Here is a 15365-nt window from a genome sequence, read left to right as displayed (position 1 = left end):
TACTAAGTGAAATGTGTGGCAGAAATATAATTTACTTCTCTGCACTGAAAGTGGAATGGTGATGGATGCTCTCTTACAATTTACATTTTATACTTTATAGAATAGATATGTGCCAATGGCTCCAGTGGCAAATATGAAAGAACAAGCACTCTGCAAACACTGTTGGAAAAAAAATCACAGTATTTTGGTCTGGAGAGTTTTGACATGGTGATTTTTTTGCAAAAGGTACTTCTGACGATCTGGCTTACCTACACAAGGATATCACCTTTCTTTGCAAGTAAAGTGTGACTCCTTCATTCTTCACATTGGTTTGGGTATATGATTCCGCAGTAGGAGTATGTACTCATTAAACTAAAAAGAAGAATGACAAAATTGCAAGGAGGCAGGATCAAATAAGAGTATGACTCTTGTTTGTCATGTTTGCTACAGTAAAATACTGCCTTGTTTGCTTAATGATTTTTATTTTATTTCAAGTAATACATTTAGATTGCTGCTGTCATTGGACACAAACTTGGATGTTCTGAAATAAAGATCAGTATAATTATACAATAAGTACTATGCTAAAGCAAGAACAAGGCCAGTTAAAAATTGCTTTAGCATAGGATTTACTGTATAACAACACAGAGTTTTATTTAGAAAATTATAGGTTTGGGTAAAATGATGGTAGGGTCAAAACATTTAAATGCAACAATTAAAAAATTATTAGGCATTCAGAACGGTAATATTTGCAAAGTTCTTAATGAGTGTGGCTCTATATCAAGAATTTGTTTTCCTCATTGATAAATATACACGTTCCAGGTGAAATTGAGAAAGGGACATATGATACGTGGGAACACACTAAACAAAAAAGGAAAATGTAATGAATTTCAAAACTTGTGTAGTGACTAGTTGCTGTAAATCCTGTTATCTGTAAAATACTGTCGCTGCCGACAGTAAAATGAGTGTGACAGTAAGTTTTGGAGACAGTCGAGTGAGGCAACATGTTTGAATTATTTTGGTTACTGAAACCTAGTTGAAATGCCCTTGGAGAACCTGCTGAGACAAATCAGTAAAGTCTCCTCATGACTTGAAGTTGCATTGCAAATTTGATATATGTTTATTTTATAAGTTTGCTCTGTGATAGATGCAGAGTTCACAAAGGCTGCGAAGTAGAAATGCTGATCGCCGATTTGCCTTATATTGGTATGTGTGTTATCATCTAATGTATGACACATCCTTCTGCCTCGTTCAGGGGAGATTCAGACTGAACCTAGGCGCAGCGAATCTGCATCACCAGAGATTCGTAGCGGCTATTCCTCTCTACGTGCGGCAACGTCTTCGGTCTCGAGCGAACGGTTCGACCGGTCATCTACGAGTAATACTGTCGCCACCGTATCGACGACGACGGTCCGCTGCGAGTACGTTGCAGACGTCAGTACTACAGCGAGAAATGGATTGCCCACTCCAGAACTCTCGAACGCCACAGAGCCGTACCCTCAAGTCACGGCCAGACCGCCTGTCACGACAGCAGACCTCCCGCTTACAAGTGCGCGGTAAGTAGTTCTACTTTTAAGTGCAATCCTTCTACAAAATTACTGTGAGAATAGTTTGTATGATGCTGACTTTCACAGTTGGTATGTATGTCCTTATTAATTTGTGTTTCCTGAGTATTAGGCAGTGGTCAAAGGTTTGTTTCTCTGGCTAATGTTTCATCTGATAATGCTGGAGAGATAATCGTCGTCGTCGTCATCAGAGGCTATAAAGACTCGGGTAGCAGTTTCACACTTGAAAAAAGCTCAGCAAGCCAAACTGTTTATACGTATTGGGTCACGATGCCATCAGACTGCTGTGGAGTAGCACTGACGTGTGTTATAGCTTTAGTGGGGAAGTATACAAAATCGCTCACATACACATTCAAGTGTAGACAGGAACTACAAAACTAATCAATAACGTCCAGCTCAAAGAACAAAAGAGGAATTGTCGTCTGGGCAGTGTGGATGAATTGGCAGTAACAGATTGTGCATTGGGTCGAGGGATCCACCAAATTTGTTTCTCCTGTGCCATGGTTTTATTGAAGTTCAGTCGTTACTATGCTAGGATGTACAGAGAGGTAAAAGAAATTCAAAAACTCGAAATATTTTTAACAGAAGAGGAGGAGGATTGAAATTGACAAGTTGTGGGCCTCAGTGCTAAGTAAAGCAAACAGTGCCAGATCTTCCCCACCACAAGCTACATAACACATGGCACCACAACTTGGTGACCATTGTGTGCATAAGTGTGAACAGTTAGGCCTGCAGAGCTTAAGTATGAAACTACTATCTTAGTCTTTATGGCCACTGGTGTCTCCAGTATTAGGAGATGGGATGATAGGGTCAGAAACATGCCTCGCACCACTGTCTACTCCCCACAAAGCAAAAATCATCAATGATACAATTTATATGTTTCATCTTAAATTCTAGTGATATACCACAAATTGTTTGTTAACAGTGTAGTGAATATTAATGAACCATTGCTATGTATTTGCATTGTGTATAAGGATCAGTATTGCGAACCCATTATGATCCTTGTTACTGTTTTAATTGTGATTGCATTCTCCTGTCTTCATATGTTGGGTTACACATGTCAGTGAATGCGGTAACAGGATTGTGAGAGTAAGGGAAGTGTAAGAGAGCCTTGAAACTTCACACAGCTTGACAGGTAACTGCTGATGTGCATCTCATGCATTTGTCTGACACTCACAATAGCAATTGCTTTGAAACAGCTGAACACAGATTGGCAATGTTTCATAGGGTCAATTGCGTACAATTTGTGAAAGTGGATGACAGCTTTTTGCAGTGATTTGAGTGCTGCTTATTGCTGCATCTTCTGTTAGAAACAGATCCTGAGGTTTTGTTCCAACAGTTTAAATGAGGTGAATTCGTAATATGCCTCTTAATCAGAACAAGGCTTGAGGAGGTTGTTTTTCTTCATAACTGTTGAGATATGGATGTAGTAAGTGTTACGTACCTTGACGTTATCATTTCATCCAAACAAAATGCGATGCATGCATTCAAAACTGTATTCCTCACATTGCGTATATTGGGTGCACATTGTTACCTCTGCAATGAAAATTGTAAGACAATTAGTGTAACTTACAGAATAAATGTTGTATTCATTTTCAAAATCTTCTTCTGAAAGATTACACCAGTTTCCAGTACAAACAATTTACTTTCAAGTAAAAGCTCTTCACGTACTTATCTCCATGTTGTTGAAAATATTGTGCTTGGTTCACAGTCCCGAATTCTGAAGTCCAAGAACTTGATTTTCTTGTAACAGAGACAGTATGGAGCAGAGGAAACACATGTTTTTTCACTAGTGAATGACAGAGACACAGTTTGATAAAAGTAATAAAAACAAGCATTAAGTAATAGATTTTTTAATGCAGTTTTGAAATGTACGTACTTTAATTAGGTTCGAAAAATAATGTCTTGGAGATGACGTCCTCCTTGCTGGATACAAATTTGGATCCTCTCCCGAAAGTTATGCATGGCTCTCTCCAACATTTCATTCGGCACGGCTTCAATTTCCTGACAAATGGAATCCTTCAGGTCATCGAATGTGTGAGGCTTGTTCATATAGACTTTTGATTTTAAATATCCCCACAAAAGAAGTCACATATCGGCAAATCGTGTGAGCGAGGGGGCCAGTAAATGTCACCATATCTCGAAATAACATGTCCTGGGAACATTTGTCGCACCAGTTCCACGGATGCTCTTGCCGTGTGAGCTGTGGCGCCGTCCTGCTGAAACCATATTTCTCACATGTTCACTTGACGCCTTTCAAGTTCTGGACGAAGAAAGTTGTTTAACATTTTAACGTAGTGCACTGATGTCACAGTAACTGCAGTTACTTCCTCTTAAAAAAAAAAAGGGTCCAACAATCTCCATCTTTGATTTGCAGAACCACACTGTTACTTTATACCGAGGAGAGTGTAATTCATGTGGGTTCTCCAGTGCCCAATACCGACAATTTTGAACATTGACGTAACCGTCTACATGAAAAAGTGCTTCATCACTCATGAAGACTGTAGCAGCTGCATCTTCCATAAAAATTTTGTCCATTACGCGACAAAACTCTCTGCGCGGCACAAAATCCCCTTCACTAAGCTGCTGGACGATCATTATCTTGGATGAAACTTACGATCATCGTGTAAGACGCCGTGAAGCGAATGACGTGACGTACCCAGCACTACAGCCTGTCGCCTAGCTGATCGTTTTGGACTAGCGAGAACTGCCGTTCTCACTCGGTCTACATTTTCTGGAGTACGAACTGAATGGGGAAGACCAGGTGGTTTCTTTTTCATTACAGATCCAGTACTTCTAAATGCTGCAACCCATAGGAGTAGAGTATTTCGATCAGGCACTGCACCTCGTATTCAAACTCTAAAATTTTGACGGAAAAGACGTTGCAGTGTGACTACAGAATCAATATTTCTAAAGTACTGCTCGACAATGAGCACACGAAGCTCTATGCTCTGTAGCGACTGAAACTGCCTTGTATGGGCAGTCTGCCAACATTCATTCTAGGTCAATATACCCCGTCTTGTCGCTGCATACTAGCAGTCCAAAAAACATGCGTTTCCTCTGCTCCACCCTGTACTTTACTCTTTCTCTCTTATGACCAGTTTTTTTATATCAGGGTTCACCTTCAAGTGTGCCTGTACGAATCATCGGAGCCTTTCATAACATCACATATGTGACTCAGCCATTTCTACATCTACGTCCATATTCTGTAAACCACAAACAGAGCATATGTTTATATTGTGCTGCCTCTAATAAATGGTAGTGAAACAAATGCAGTACCAGATTTCCGTATATGGTGTCATGTTCAATTACTACTTGAGCAAACCTACAAAACTAGCTACTAGTTTCAAAAGGCATTAATGATTTGCACAGATGCACTTGAAAATGAAATTTGATATTTCGAAACTGGTTGCAGTATAAGAGTAAACGAAGTTGCTGTTACAAGGAAAGCAAGATTCCATATTCAATAAAATTTGTTCTTCGCGTTTGGGTGTTGTTTTAATTTTACACACTTTCATAGTTTATATTAAAATGGTGAATGTAAAAGAAGTTAGAGTTTGACATTAATAATGAAACGCAGCCCAGCATATAGTGTGTTCACAAATGTTTCTCTATATGACAGAATAAAACTTTGTGCTGGGACCACAGTTTGAACCCATATCTTTGCATTTGGTGACTTATTCATCTAAACATGTCTCAGAAACGCAGTTCATAACACCGCACAATTTATAAATAGTTAATACTGTCCTCAGTGTGAAGTTTAGTTTCAATGTTGGAATGCTTCACGAAGCGTGATCCTGATGCAGATGCTCTCGCACCCTTTGAACTGACTTGCCCAGACCGTTATATCGCTTTTCTCATTTTGTCAAAAACAATGTGCTCACTGTGCAAAATAATCCTATCTGAATATCTAGATTTTTGCATTGTGGCTATAGCTGGTGTATTGCGTGTAACCTGTGTGTCAAGTACTTAGTGAAAACTGCATCACAATTAAAGTGGAGGGAGGGGGGGAGATATAAAAACAATAATGAAGAAAACAGCAGCATTTGTAATTTTGTAGGGTTGAAATGATAGGGCTCTCTCTTATGTCTTCTTTCATTGACTCCAGTTTAAATGCCCATTCACAGGTACAACATTAGCTTGTTTTGTCTGCTATTTGCTCCGGTATAAATGAGGTTTTCAGCAGTGCATCAGGACAGATATCCTTACACTTTGTTGATGGAGTGGTGTTGCCTGTTGTCAACAGATAACAGAGCACTACAGATTTACGAGTGACTTTGCAGCTGGTTAGTATGTGGTCAGGTAACTGCTCGTGCTGATGCAGGCAGCCTTTAAGTACGTACTTCTGATCCCGGCTCGAGTGGTCGAGATACGAGTTGCGTACCTAATCACCCGTGCAATTTAATTTGCAGAGTTAAGGCAGGAGCAATGTACAAGAAGAAACTGAGCAGCGTGTACGGGGATTACGCGGAGACGGACTTGGACCAGCCGACCGACTACAGCCTGCAGTACCAGGAGGAGGAAGACGAGGAGAGCGCGGAAGCTGCTCACAGGCAGGTGAGGGATCAGCCACCTCCTCCTACCCTTCACAACGGAGAGATTGTAATGTGGGGTCGCTTTCAGGGAGTCCTTATTACACGTTCGTAGAAAAAGAAAACAGTCTGCCTCCAATCACTGAGTGTGATTTTTTATTTCAATACAGAATGCATTTTGAGCCTCAGGGCTCATCTTGAGATGCTCAGTAGTTTATATAATTTTGGAAAATGGGCAACTGCTGCTATTTTCAAGAGTGTATTTGCGTATTACGTGGTTATTCAACTACAATTTTTACAAAACTAAACCAATAAAGAAAATTAGTGTTGCCTGCAATAGTTCATAATAACCTGAGAATAGTAACCTGTACCATTGCTAGTAACAGTAAGTAATTCTCTTTTTTGTGTTAGTTTTGTAAAAATGTAGCTGCTACATCCTGTAATATACCTATGTGCCAATTTGTTTACACAAGATAGTGTAAACTGATAAAGCACTGGAAGATGAGAGCCTCCAGGCCTCGATATGCATTAGGTATTAAAATAAAAATCACTGTTAGCGACTAAGGTGGTACATTTTCATTGTTACAAAAGTAATCCTTTTGAGGCAACAATAGTGGACAGAATTAGTTTATTACAGGATTCTAAACAATTAATGGTATATATCACACATTACAAGACAATGATTAAGCCAGAAGCACTGTATGCAGAAGAAACACTAAACATGAATTTCAAAGGCCAAATGGAGCTACAGGAAAGAAAAACTTTAAGAAGAATCAAGAAGAATCATTGGGCCAAAATTTCAAGAGAATAAGATTATATACATCAAAAATAAAACTCTCTACAAGAAAATTGAAAAACTTTCAGATACTATGTGAAAAAGGAGAATAAATTTTTATGGTCATCTTCTCAGAATGAATTCCAACAGATTAACTAAACAAATCTTTGACTTTTTCCATAACCGCAAAACGAAACCCAATTGGTTTAAAGAAACTGAGAAAGACCTAATAGAATTAAAGATTTCAGAAAATTCACTTATTTATCAAACAGCTGAATTAATTACTAAAGATGAAAACATAAGGTTCCAAGACAAATCTATACAAAAGTCCAAACCCTTCATCTCGGAAGAAGAGAGAAAAGGAAGATCAGAAAGAATGAAGAAATACTGGGCCATAAGAAAAGAACAACACACAAAGAAATGATTGATCCAGCGTACCCCAAAGAGGGTGAAACGAAAGAAGAAGAAGAAGAAGAAGAAGAAGAAGAAGAATGGTATATTCTATAATGAAGAGTTTCAATATTATTTGATGCTGTAGAGTGATAATGATAGAAAATACACTAAACGTGTCAACTTCTTGCCAGTTTCCCCTACATTCTTTCTACTTCAGTGACACACAAGTTCAGAACTTAAGCCATTTTAGAGGATCTGTAATATGTGGATTCCAGTTGAAGTCATTGCCAATGACAACATCCAATAAATTTGTAAAACCCATTTCACTTATTGGTACGCCCCTCGTCATTGTTACTGGTAGTTAGGTTCAAAATGGCTCTGAGCACTATGGGACTTAACTTCTAAGGCCATCAGTCCCCTAGAACTTAGAACTACTTAAACCTAACTAACCTAAGGACATCACACACATCCATGCCCGAGGCAGGATTCGAACCTGCGACCGTAGCGGTCACGCCGTTCCAGACTGTAGTGCCTAGAACCGCTCGGCCACTCTGGCCGGCGGTAGTTAGGGACCACACTCATGACGGAAATATATTGGATCTAATGGCAGCAAATAGACGTGACCTCTTTGAGGATGTCCACATCAAAACTGGTAACAATGACCATTATGCAGTTGTGGCAACAGTGATTACCAAAGGACAAAGGACAATTAAAACAAGCAGAAAGATATATAAGTTCAGTAAACTAGATAAAGTAGTGTCATATCTCAGTGAGGAACTTCAAACTTTCAGCAGAAGACAGGAGCATGTAGAGGAACTCTGACTCAAGTTTAAAAGAATATTTGACCATGTACTGGATGGATACGTACACAGTAATGGGAGGGAACCTCTACGGTAAACAGTCACTTTAAGGAAACTTACGGAGAAACAGAGAAGCCCAGTAAATCTGCAATAGATGTGCATTGTATCTCCACGGGATATGCAATGGATTACTCTGCCACGAAATTTTGATGACAACAAAATTCTTGTGGTGTTCAATAATTAAGGAATCTGTGGAAATATGTTTGGCAGAAGATCTATTTAGTCATGCTGGTGCCTTCGACTTGGCAACATGTTAGACCCATTGATTTCTTTAATTTCTTTACAAAGACAAAGTTTGTACCAAATTTCAACTGTTATGACAGGTAAATGTATTATTTTGACGACTAGATTTTAACTCTGTGGGTTCAAAATTTGACAGACATCATACATTCAGTATTTACGCAAGTGCCTAAACAAAGCCAGGCTGAAGTTTTTTGAGCCAAAAATGTGGTGTGAACTGAAGAACATCCTGTAGAGGGCTGTTTAAGAAATGCGGGATGAAATTTTTCGTTGAAAGTGTATCTTTTTTTCAAACCAACAGCTCAGTTCGTGGAATCAATACCAGAAATAAGAATAACTGTCACTAAGATTTGGTTCAGAAAGGTGTCCAGTATTCTGCAGTGGACATTTTCAACCACAAGCCAGCAGCCGTAAAAAGTTTAACTAATAATAAAGTTCAGTTTGAGAAGAGTCTAAAGAATTTGTTGGTGGCCGAATACTTTTACTCTATTGACGAATTACATAGGAGAACCGATTAATGCGTGTATATCGTTAATAATATCATGTAATGTAAATATTGTGTAGAATCTGACTTCTGTACAAATTTTGTGCAGTAATTCCGTCATTGTAAATAAGTGCTGTAAAATATTTTTGTTGTACCTTTTTTATTTGATGATGCATGCCTGCTTATGCACCTAAGGGTATTGAACATTTAAAGTTGGGTGACCGGTTATATATTCTTTTAAATGTAAATATGCTTAAGATTTTTTTGAGTGATTCCACATCCATGAGGATAATTTCATTTGGGATCTACAGTAGGTGCATTAGCGTATCTGTTCTTGTTTTGTAAATATTTTTGTGTGTTCTTGTTTTCTGGTGTGTTCCACATCCCAGAGGATCTCCTCACTAGGGATCAATTGGAATGAGAAGTACATCTAATGTAATCCACATACCTCAGATAGAGCAGTTTTCGAGAGAGCACTCTCAGCTTGACAGAAAGCGATTATGCAGGGAAAATACATGCACTTGCACCACCACACTAACTTTTGGTATAAGGTCAGGTCTGTCCACCAGCAGTCTTCTGTGTAAAATCCACCTTAAGGTGGCTGAATGGTCATCTGCTGAAATATAATGGCAAAATGTGGTTATCATCTGGCTGCAATCCTGAAACCTCATGGAACAGGATTTCAGTTTTGGTTATGTGCCTCTTGATCACACAACACCTGAGTAGTATATTGATTAGTTAACTTTACTCTTTCCATTATTTTGTTCCAACCACAACTTTCAAGTATCGTGTTAAATGAAACGATGGTGGATTGTATTCTGGACAAAAAATACGATTATAACTTTTTTTGAGTTTTGCGTGTTGCACGTTGCAACACTAATGCAAATATCTGTGATTTTCCTTTTCCAGCTCCACGGGAGTGACCAGGACCGTGTAAATTACTACAGTGACGCTGCTCACGAAGACACCTTGAAGACGTACTGCACAGAAGGGACGCCTTATGAGACACCGTACAATTTCTCCACTGCGACCTCCATGTCTGATCTGAGATGTGAACCGCCTACCCCACAGTCGGAAAAGGTGAAGGAGGAAGAGGTGGAAGCACCACGTGCGGCATCCGATGATGCCAATGCAGCCGAGGAGGAAGTGGCTGCTGAGAGACAGGTAAAGAAATGTGTATTTATATCTGTACTCTGGAAGCCGTCTCATTTTATATAGCGGGGTACTACTGTCATTTTTCCTTTTTTCATCTCCATTCACAAATGGTGCACGGGATGAACAATTGTTGGTAAGTCTTTTTATAAGCTCTATTTTTTCGACTTTCCCGCTGTGGTCATTTCTCGAGATGTATGTGGGAGAAAATGATATGTTGTTCAAATCTTCTAGAAAGTTATTGTCTGTGAATTTTAACTGTAACCCTGTCCATTGTGTACAATACCTCTCTTGTTGGTTCTATCTCTGGAGTTCGACTAGCATCTCTGTGTCACTCTTGTGCTGAGTAAGCGATACCACGATTGAGTGTGCTGTTTTTCATTGGATCTTCATGACATAATTCTACTAATACAGTTTTTTGAGGATCCCAGTCTGATGAACAGTGTTTGAAAAGTGTGAGGTCATCCACATGAGTGCTAAAAGGAACTCGTTAAACTTCGGTTACACGATAAATCAGTCTAATCTAAAAGCCATAAATTCAACTAAATACCTAGGTATTACAATTATGAACAACTTAAATTGGAAGGAACACATAGAAAATGTTGTGGGGAAGGCTAACCGAAGACTGCATTTTATTGGCAGGACACTTAGAAAATGTAACAGACCTACTAAGGAGGCTGCCTACACTATGCTTGTCCGTCCTCTTTTAGAATACTGCTGCGAGGTGTGGGATCTTTACCAGATAGGACTGACGGACTACATTGAAAAAGTTCAAAGAAGGGCAGCACGTTTTGTATTATCATGAAATATGGGAGAGAGCGTCGCAGAAATGATACAGGATTTGGGCTGGAAATAATTAAAAGAAAGACATTTTTTGTTGTGACGGAATCTTCTCACGGAATTCCAATCATCAACTTTCTCCTCCAAATGCGAAAATATTTTATTGACACTGAGCTTCATAGGGAAGAACGATCACCACGATAAAATAAGGGAAATCAGAGCTTGTACAAGAAGATACAGGTGTTCATTCTTTCCGCACGCTATACGAGAGTGGAATAATAGAGAATTGTGAAGTTGGTTCGAAAAAACCCTCTGCCAGGCACTTAAATGTGATCTGCAGAGTATCCATGTAGATGTAGATGTAGAAAATCGATCAGATGAGTGTTTTGTAAGCCTCTTCTTTTGTGCCGAATTCTTGCACTAGATTTTGGCGTGGTGCTTACCTTCCATACATCTATTTTCCTGTGGTAGTTTCACTTTATTTTATTCTTTTTATTGGTAAATTTAATCTGGCAAGATTAGGGTCAGCAGGCCCCCTTACCTCTTACTTGGTACTGTTATATCCGTGAGTAGCCAGATACCAGGGCATGCATCTGAACACAGGAGGGAAATGGATGAAGCCGCAAGGCAGAAGGGTCATCTGCAGAAGAGAAAATGACACCAAGCGGTAGTTGAGCTAAACGAGGCTGACAGTTAGTGATCAGGACGCAGACTAGGATGAGCCCAAAGCAACCTATGTGACAATGAGGTGCAAAGTGGAAACCTTTGGCACAATGATGCCAACAGGTCACAAGCAAAGAGAGAAACAATCTGAATTGGGGCTAGAGAGAAAGACAAAGTGCCAAGTGGGGTTGTCATGAAATAGTCTATAATACAGCAAGGATAGTAATGGAGAATATAAGATGGGAATACAGAACTGACTGAGGAATTCTATTCGTCGACATAGCCACATGGCAGGATGAGTGGCAACACGGTCCCCTCTAATGGCCATCCAAGTCAATTTCTTCTACCAAGCAGAGGTCAGTTGTTAGAAATAACAATACACGGTGGAAGAAGAACTCACATAGATGTGATAACAGTTAGCTGAGGAATTCTATAGGGCTCAACCTTAGCCCTCCTTCTCTTCCTTCTTTTTGTTAATGATCTCCTAGAAATCTGTCATCCACAGTACCTGTATTATTTACATATACCCACAGCAGATGAGAGCTCACTTGGTTGACTGAAAGGCTTTATGATCACAACCTCATACTTAATATGGATAAACCAGCTCAAATGGTCTTCCCCTCGTCACAGAACCGTACAGCACACTTAGAAACAGTAGTAATAGATAATCAACTAATTTAATTGCTCACTGGGACTAAATTCCATGGGCTGTGGGTAGATAAAATGGAATATACACAGAAGCAGACTGTTGTGCTTCTTTTATGTCGTAGAGTTATCAGTCAGAGCGTGACTTGGCCACCATTAGAACTCTATACCTTGCTCTGGTTAACTCAGTCATTTTATATTGCCATGCGATTATGAATTATGAAGATCACAATACGATTGTCATCAATTTTCAAAGAACAGGGAATATTACGTGTGCCACGCATATACATCTTACAAGGAGTGGACTAGCCCTGTTCAATTTTCTTCATCCTTAGAGGATTTAAAAGTCAGTGCTCAGACCTTTGTTTGCTAAAGTAGTACAACATAGTTCTCAAAAACACTATTAAAAATGAAAAGAAAAAAAAAATTGAAGTTGAGGAGTAAAAGATTTCAGTGTGCTGTAAAATACTGCACATTTCCAACATTTTAACAGGATCACCTATAGCAGAGTATGTAGTCCTGTAATGACGAAGCCCCTGTTTCAATCCTTGTTGGTAAGCACTTTTTTATTTTTATTTATATTCCGTATTTATTATCAAATGGAAATGTTGTAAGTATTGAATAATGTTTTTAAATAAAAATAACATTCTTTCTTTTTTTGAAAAAAGAAAGAATTAGAATATTTCTGAGCGGTGTTAAGTACAAAAGTAGTTGCAGGTTGCCTAATGTGTACCATAAAAGTCTTGGAATCGTATAATTGTCCATTCTAATGTCAGTAGTTGCTACATCTTTTTTAAAAAAATATTTAAGTTCTATACTTTTTATCAAATGGAAATGTTAAGTAACAAATATTGAGTTGTAATGTTTTAATAAAAATAACATCTTTTTATTTTTAAATAATGGTCATACAAAAATAAATTAAAATTTTGAACGTGCAACATCTTAGCGTTAAATTAAAACATTATGTACAGTAATCATACTGTTCAGATTGTAGAAAAAAGAGAGTATTTCATTTTCAATTTGATGCTTCAAACTTTTGTATCAAATTTTGATTTATTGTGAATATTTGCATTTTCATATGATTGTTAATTAAATATAACAAGATGTCATTTTTATTAAAAAAATATCGTTCAGTATCAGTCAGTTTCCATTGCCATTTGTTACATAAATATGGAACTGAAATGAAAGCAAAATAAAGTTACTGCTAGTGAGATTTTAACTATTGACATTACGATTACAAAACTCTCAAGCTACGCACTCAAATACTGGTTACTGCAGTATTTAGAGGGAAATATTTTTTGCTTAACAGCACTCAGAAATTTTCTAATCTTGCATGAGAGGCAAAGGAGGTAGTGGCATATACAGGACAGGAGAAGAACATAAGACCACAGGATGTCATCTACCCCCTCCCTCCCTCAATATCTGACATACGTCCTCTATCATGCCTCTCCCCTCCCTCCTCCCACCCTCTCCCTGTCGTCACTATCTCCTTCATAATGGATCTCTATGATCAAAATGAAATTCTGATGGTATGTGGAAGCTCATCTGTGGTGTAAGTATTTTTGTACAAAGCACCTCACATAAAATTCTTGTCCATTTGTGCTAACTTTTTTATTTGATGTTTGTAAACTGACATTAATCATATTTTTGTGAACATAACACTATCACAAACTAAGTCTGTAATGCGTGTCCCAAGTGCTTGTACATATTGTAGCCGAAGACTAGTTCGGTTCTTACATCCTACACCGAGCAGCTGTAAAATAGTGGCTCCGTACAGTCTTTTAATGCCGACACAACTTACTGGTACCGTTGCAGCTGAAGCCCGCAGTGGAAGTGCAGGCAGAGGCGACGCCTGCCGGCTTCGTGTCACCCGAGAAGCCCGTCGCGTACTGCGAGGAGGGAACGCCCTGTTTCTCCCGCGTGAGCTCGCTCAGCTCCCTGGCCAGCCACCCTGCGGCGCCAGACGACCACAGGCACCTGGTGGGCGCCGCGGCGTCCGCCCAGGCCGCAGTGCCAACCGGACGAGCGCTGCACCCACAGGAGACGGTTGTGGAGGAGGCCAAGGAGCAGAGGGATGGTGAGTGAAACTGCCTGTCTGTGTGAGTGTTGCTCTCAGTTGCTTGTGGCTCCAGTACTGTCCTGTTATCGGATTTTAACTTACACTTCAGTCAACTTTTGGCACCAACGGTTAGCTGCGTGGGGTATCTAAGGTGCCTCGCCACGGTTCGCGCGGCTCTCTCCGTCGGAGGTTTGAGCCCTCCCTCGGGCACAAGTGTGTGTCTGTTGTCATTAGCGTAAGTTAGATTAAGTAGTGTGTAAGCCTAGGGACTGATGACCTCAGCAGTTTGGTCCCATAGAACTTACCACATATTTCCAATTTTTGCACCAATGGTTATTCTTATAAATGGCATTTCAGAAATTTATCAAGGAATTACTAATTTACATTTCATAAGTATTTTGTTGTTGCCGTTGTTGTTGTGGTCTTCAATCCACAGTCCACTTTGATGCTGCTCTCAACACTAATAAGTAATGCAACACTTTTTTTCCTGAAAACAGGTTGGTTTTATTCTGGGCTCCAATACGCCACATTGTTGTTCCCCACTCTTTCGGCTACAGAATCCTATTTTTCAACTCGGTCTCCATTTAATGTGACGGGATTACACCTTCTTACTGGGAGGCCTCATACGCTCATAAGGTACCACTCTGCTGGTCGACGTCAGAGACGACACCTCGCTGCACCTACAACCTCCCCCGTCATCCACGTGCTGCTTCCCACGGATTGGGTACTTCATTAGGCCAGGCGGATGGGAGTTTGAAAGTGCAAGATCCGAGCTGCGTGGTGGATGAGGAAGAACCGTCCAGTGAATTTTTGTGAACTCCTCTCGGGTGCACAGACTTGCGTGAGGCTTCGCATTGTCACGGGGAAGGAGCAGTCATTAGCATTTTTATGGCAACGAACATTCTGAGGTTGTTTCTTCAGTTTCCAGGGTAGCAATATAATTCAGAGTTGATCATTGTACAGTGAGGGAGGACATCAACCCTGTAACACCTCCTTTTTTTTTATCCCGACCTGATCTGATCGATTAGCAGCCCAATATTTATTATTAACATGACTGTGAACCTAATGGGGCTGGTAATCGGAATTGACTGCTACGGAAGTTGTTACTTTCCAGTTCGTCCTGTTCAATACTATAATACTGAATGTATGGTAATAAGGAACACTAACACTGTTTTACTAATGACTTATATTCTTCTCAAAACACTAAAAGGAGACAGCCACTGCCTTCGTCATACATATCT

The 15365-nt window shown here is 39.6% G+C and overlaps 1 protein-coding gene across 1 annotated transcript in view; it reads left to right on the top strand.

Moving 5' to 3' along the window:
* LOC126109440 (uncharacterized) overlaps positions 1 to 15365 on the top strand; it is an 841290-nt gene that overhangs the window by 682887 nt on the left and 143038 nt on the right. Inside the window, exons 17-20 of the mRNA XM_049914471.1 lie at positions 1232 to 1532; positions 5954 to 6098; positions 9735 to 9989; positions 13881 to 14142. Of these exons, the coding sequence (XP_049770428.1) occupies positions 1232 to 1532; positions 5954 to 6098; positions 9735 to 9989; positions 13881 to 14142 (963 nt within the window). The remainder of the gene's footprint in view (positions 1 to 1231; positions 1533 to 5953; positions 6099 to 9734; positions 9990 to 13880; positions 14143 to 15365) is intronic.

Source organism: Schistocerca cancellata, chromosome 12 (assembly GCF_023864275.1).
Source record: "Schistocerca cancellata isolate TAMUIC-IGC-003103 chromosome 12, iqSchCanc2.1, whole genome shotgun sequence".
NCBI classification, from domain to species: Eukaryota; Metazoa; Arthropoda; class Insecta; order Orthoptera; family Acrididae; genus Schistocerca; species Schistocerca cancellata.
This window is presented reverse-complemented; position numbering and strand designations above follow the sequence as displayed.